Source organism: Sciurus carolinensis, chromosome 12, assembly GCF_902686445.1.
Source record: "Sciurus carolinensis chromosome 12, mSciCar1.2, whole genome shotgun sequence".
In the NCBI taxonomy this organism is placed as follows: Eukaryota; Metazoa; Chordata; class Mammalia; order Rodentia; family Sciuridae; genus Sciurus; species Sciurus carolinensis.
Window position 1 is genome coordinate 94,106,181 of NC_062224.1, and position 6,000 is coordinate 94,112,180.

General features: G+C 42.1%; 1 protein-coding gene across 2 annotated transcripts in view; it reads right to left on the reverse strand.

The window, feature by feature from the left end:
* Cdc73 (cell division cycle 73) overlaps positions 1-1,151 on the reverse strand; it is a 120,228-nt gene extending 119,077 nt beyond the window's left edge. The window contains exon 1 of one of the 2 annotated variants that reach the window (XM_047520550.1): positions 815-1,137. In XM_047520550.1, coding sequence (XP_047376506.1) covers positions 815-945 — 131 coding nt within the window. In that variant the 5' untranslated portion in view covers positions 946-1,137. Of the gene's footprint in view, positions 1-814 lie in introns of both variants that reach the window. The other variant, XM_047520551.1, reaches the window with a different exon arrangement.
* Positions 1,152-6,000: the final 4,849 nt, after the last annotated feature.

Genomic DNA, 6,000 nt, shown 5'->3' on the forward strand with positions numbered 1-6,000 from the left:
CATCGATGATAGTGATCAATCATTAAACAGGCCCCAAATTATTAAAACTATCTCTAGATGTTTTCCTGAGCGTCTTCAATTCACTAAACCTCCACGTGGCATGAACTGACGTCCCAAAACAATTTTCTTGAAAACGCACTTTCCAAAAAAATCACACGCCATCCATTTTTTAAATCTGTAAAACTCATTTCAATTGATCAGTAACTTTCTCCCTGAAAAACTCCTGCTTTCACCTCTGGCACTGGTTGTGATGACTCTTCCAAATTCAGCAAATCTCCTTCCCACCCTAGCTCCACGCAGTCATGCCCTTCTCTCTTCCTGAGGAATATCCTCCCCAATTACTAAGGGAGAAGAAACTGACCAGGAGCTGCAGAAGCCACCTGAGAGAGAACACACGGCAGTCTCGAAAAGAGGGGGAAAAAAAAGGGAAAAAAAAAGACGACTCCGGCACCAGACGGTGAGCCCCTTTGTGCACCTACGTCCAGGTGCACTTGTGCACCAGCCCTACACGTTGCTGTTGCTGGTACATTTGATACATGCCGGGGAAAAAAGAACTGGCAAAGTCAGAAACTCCCGTGTGCCCCTTCCCTTTGGCTTCTCAGAGATTTTAAGGGATGGACGGCTCGAGACACAGTCCCACCTCTTCCCTCCTCACCCTAAAAGTGCAACTTGGGCTCCAGAGGGAAACTTTTCTCCAGCGCACCCGTTGATGCCCCATCCCCAAGGGAAACAGGGGGAGGGGTCAGGAAAGAGGTCGCCTGGGGGCGCCCAACGCTGCCCTGCCAGCCCTAGGCCGAAGCCATGCCGGACTCACCCCCAAACTACATAGTTGGTCTTCACATTCTTGGGCCAGGAGAACTCGCCGAAGATCACTTCGTCTCCCTTCACCACAATCTCCTTCTTCTGGATGTTGTACTGTCGCAGGACGCTGAGCACGTCCGCCATCTTCCCCCCCCTCGCCGCCGCCTGCCCCGGGCGCCGCCGCCACCGCCGCCGCGTCTGCCTCCTTCTTCCCCCGTCGCCTCGCCCTCTTCCTCCTCCTCCGCCGCCGCCGCCGCCGCCGCGAACCAACAGCAGCAGAACTAACAGCCGTCCTCGACTACGACAGCAGCACGGGCAGTAGCCACCCAGGCCGCCAAGGACCCCGCGCTATAAGGCAAGGCCCCGCCGCTGGCTGCCCGCGGAGAACGCCTGACTGCGCGCCTCCAGCGCCTCCCGGCTGCCGCCAGGGGGAGCCGCGACTGCCCGGGAAAATGCCCCTCCCAGACTCCTCCTCCGCACCCAGTCGAATCCCAGCAACGCGCGGCGCACTCACACCGCACCCACGTCCGGCGCGCGCACGGGGATCACTGCCGGGCGCGCTCCCTCGGCGGCGACAGGTGCGCGCGCACCTGCACGGCCGTTCGGTACTTCCATCCCTAGAGCGCGCACTGAGAGTTCGACGCCCTGTCTTGCGTGAGGCCGCCGGCTCCCGCGGCCCTGCTTTGGCGAGGGTGGAGCTCGGCGGGGTTTGCCGACCACTGGAATCGCCTATGGTACCCACAACTAGGTCGGACCCACACCTAGCAAAAGGTCTCTAGATCCTACTGATCTGGATAAGCCCTTTTAGAAGTGTTGGGCTTTGGGGTTTCTGGACCTGGGGTTTAGTTTTAGCGTTTTGTTTTGATTTTTTTTTCTTTTTTTGTTTTTTTCTTTTTTCTTTTCTTTTCTTTTTCTTTTTTTTTTTTTTTTTTTTGGCTTTGCAGAAGAAAACCAAGTTCGGTGGAGAACAGTTTTGGCACAGCTATTTGTTAATGGTTTTGACCTTCTTATTGCAGCTATAGGTTAATGGAGAAAAAGGAATTAATGTGAGAATAAGGTGAAAGCGTCTAACAAGTTAACAAAATATCATAAAATATTTGGATCTTCCTGCTCCTTTCCTTAGGGAATAACTTTTTCCATCCTGGTCCCTTCTAGCCAATCACAAAGGGCTACAAATGGTTCCAAGTTGTAAAAGGGAAAGTTATTCTGACAGAAACCCCAAACTAATTAAAATTCTTTTGGACAACCCCTTGTTTAAAATCGAACTCAAAAGATTCACTGGTGTCCTTGAAGAATTGGGAACATTTAAATAAATTCAATACACCAGTAGTGCCTTACCCAACATATCCAGGGTCCCCCTCTCCCAACCCCCGCCTTTTCCTCACTCTTCTTTCCTGTGTTAGAAGAGGGGAAAGGCAATTTTGTGATTGACAAAATAATTCCTTCACCAGTTTTGAAAAAAAAAATTTTATGTGCAGCAAATAGCCCTACAGATATAAAAGTTTGTGGTTCATTTCCTATACCATGTATTGCTATTTTGCAACTGTGAGTTGAAAAATTTTGACTGTTCCAGGAATATTTTCAATTCAGTATTTTCTTGAACCTCCCATACACACATACTATAAAGAACTGACTGCTCTTGTGTATTCCACAAAATCTTTTTATTCATACCTGTAGGAGAACACCAAGTATTTCTTGGCTTCCCTTGTTAATTGACTTGCCTTCCTCCTCATATACAAAACTAAGGAAGGATAGACCTGAGTCCGTGGTATCCTAATGTGTAGCACATTCTTGGGTACATAATAAGCTTCTTGGATGGAGGTTCAGTAAATGGTGAAGTAATAAGCAGATGGATGAGTTCAAGGAATTCAAGGTTACATGATAGATTAAGTTCCCCAAATGATATTTCATTTCATTTCATATACAGATAATATCCAAACCATCTCCTTAAAATTACCCCACTAGGCTCCCAGCAAGTTGGAGACCTTCCTCAGCAACTTGATAAGAACCTCTCTCAAGAATTTAAAAGGGCCAAGGGTGTAGCTCAATGATAGAGCACCCCTTGATTCAATTCCCAGTGCCACACACACACACACACACACACACACATTACCCCCTAATGTTGGTTTAATGAAGAATAGAAAAATGCAATAAAAAGCAATATTAATAGTAGAGATGAAAATTTAGAAAATTATTTAGAAAAAAAAGTAGTCATTTCTTTGTCTTGGGCAAAAGATGTTCATTTCTCCTGTCATGAGCTCTGGAACAATACTTTGGAGCAGGAGTTGGAGCTCAGTTCGTAGAATGCTTGCCTATCAAGCACAAGGCCCTGGGCACTGCAAAAAAGGAAGGAAGGAAGGAAGGAAGAAAGGAAGGAAGGGAGGGAGGGAGGGAGGGAGGGAAGGGAGGGGAAGCAGTCATAAGAAAGTACCATGTATTATGTGTTTTGGAAATAGTGGATCCAAGATCATTACCAGGGAGTTTTACCACTGCCTCAGTTGTAAACAATACCTGTCCTTTCCAACAATGCCCAGGGGTTGTTTTATTCCAATGCCTTTTCCAAATGACCCTAAGGTTTAGCTCATACAAGGTCTGTTTAGGTAGGCATTTTGGAAATGCAGTTTGAAGGTAATTCTAGAGATGTTATAAGTCTCTTAAAGTATTTATATTAGCTGTAACCAGTAGAATGTAGGATTTGAAGTAAATTTTTCAAATACATGGAAGAGGTAGAGGATGTTAACTTATATAGTAATAATCTGTGTGTACCAGAAAGGACAGATATTGTTGCCATAAAGAATAATGGAAATAAAAAGGCACATGAAAGCTGAGTTTTCTAACAGCTTTGATAATTTTAGTTTTAGGACTTCAATAGTTATTTTACTTTTCCTAAAGTTTGTGGAAGATAATTATGTGGATTATAGCTCTGCAGCAAAGAAAAGCCTACCTTTACAATCTTGCCTATAGTATACCCTTAAGTGGATAGAAAGTGCAACCTATAAGATTGTCCGACTAATGTTGGTTCCATATTTTTGCCAACTGATCTCTTCTAGTGCATTCAGTATTTTACTTAAGAGGTACTTTTACTGGCTTCTTCCTTAGATAATTGCAAAACATCTGAACGTTTTTAACCTGTATGATCCATTGTGTAGATATTTTTACTATCTTTGTAGTTTTATATCTTCCAGAATACCATAGAGTTAGAATCATACAGTATATAGCCTTTTTAGATGGGTTTCTTTCACTTAGTAATGTGCATTCACAGTTCCTCCACAAGTTTACATGGTTGATAGTGCATTTCTTTTTAGCACCGAATAATATTCCATTGTCAGGATATATCACAATTTATTTATTTATTCACCTACTGAAGAACATTTTAGTTGCTTTCAAGTTTTGGCAACTGTGAATAAAGCTGATATAAATATCTGCATACTACTACACCACCCCTTCAATGATCAGAATCTAGAGAACATTGACAACGCTCAATGCTGTTAAGGGTGTGGAGCAACAAGGGACTCTCATTTGTTATTGGTGGGAATGGAAGATGGTGCAGTCACTTTGGTAGACAATTTGGGAGTTGCTTACAAAACGAAACATTCTCTTACTACACTCCAGCAACCTTTTCCCTTAGCATTTAAACAAACGTATTGAAACTTATATCAACTTTATTCACAGTTGTAAAAACTTGGAAGCAACTAAAATGCTTTCAGTAGGAGAATGGATAAATAAATTGTGGTACATGCTGACAATGGAAGAAACTGCCAAATATGGAGCATCTTTCCATGTGCTTATTTGAGATATGTATGTCTTCTTTGGTGAAGTGTCTGTTAAGATCTTTGGCCCATTTTTAATCTGGTTGTTTTTTTTCCAATTGTTGAGTTTTAAGAATTCTTAATATATTTTGGATTACAGTAATTTATCAGATGTCTCTAGCAAATATTGACAGGTCTTCTTTCAAAAGGAGTTTTTTTTTTTGGTTTTTTGTTTTATTTGGGGTTTTTGGAGGGTATCAGTTTAACCTAGGGGTACTTTAATACTGAGCTGCATCCCCAACCCTTTTTATTTATTTTATTTTATTTTTTTAATTTTTGAGACATTGTCTCATTGAATTGCTTAGGGCCTCACTAAACTGCTGAGCCTGACCTCAAACTTGTGAACTCCTGCCTCAGCCTCCTGAGTTGCTGGGATTACAGGTATGTGCCACTGTGCCCAGCCTCAAAAGGAGAAAATTTTCATTTTAATGAAGCATATCTTATCAATGTAAGACATGGAAAATGACAAACCCCAAAATAGTTGGCCTGGGAATAGGAAGTGAGGAAGAAGGCAACACATTAATAACATTGATCCTGTCTCAATACATTCATTCCTAGTGACAAGATAATGGGACCCTAAAGGGAAAGAGATAAGCACTCAGTGCTGACCCCAGACCCTCTGTTCTTCCCCAAGAAAAAACATTGTGCACTAAAAACAATTTTCAAATTCTCACAAACCTGTTTCCTGAGTGCCCAAACTGACACGTTCTGTCAATAATTAAGTCACCTCTCAGTGTAACATATATAAGCACAGTTCCTCCTTTGGCCAGTGACTCATTTTCCATCAAGAAAGTGGGTCCACAATATGCATGACTCTACTGCTGAATCAAGGCTCTGCTGACCCGTGAAATGTGCACCCAGCTCAGTCATTTTGGGCTATCAGTCTGTATTTCTTCATCTTTATACAATAGCAAGGATGGTATAATATCTAGGAAGTCATTGCCAAAACCAAGGTCATTTGGATTTTCTTGTTGTCTTCTAAGAGTTTTATAGTTTTATATTTTACATTTATGTATGTGATTCATTCTCAATTAATTTTTGTAAGAGATCCAAGGTTTGCATCCATTTTTTTGCATGTGTATATCCAGTTGTTTCAGCATTGCTTTTTGATAAGACTGCTATTTCTCCATTGTCTTTTTTCAAAGATCAGTTTATTCTATTATGTAGGTCTATTTCGGAACTCTATTATGTTCCAGTAATCTGTTTATTCTTTTGCCTATGTCATGCTGTCCTGATTACTCAAGCTTGATGGTGGACTAGTATCAGTCCTCTAACTGATATATTGCCTTGGCTATCCGGGTTTTTTATTTTTCCATAAAACTTAGAATCAATTTGTTGATAGCCAAAAAAGGAATTTGCTGGGATTTTGATTGGGATGGCATTGAATATA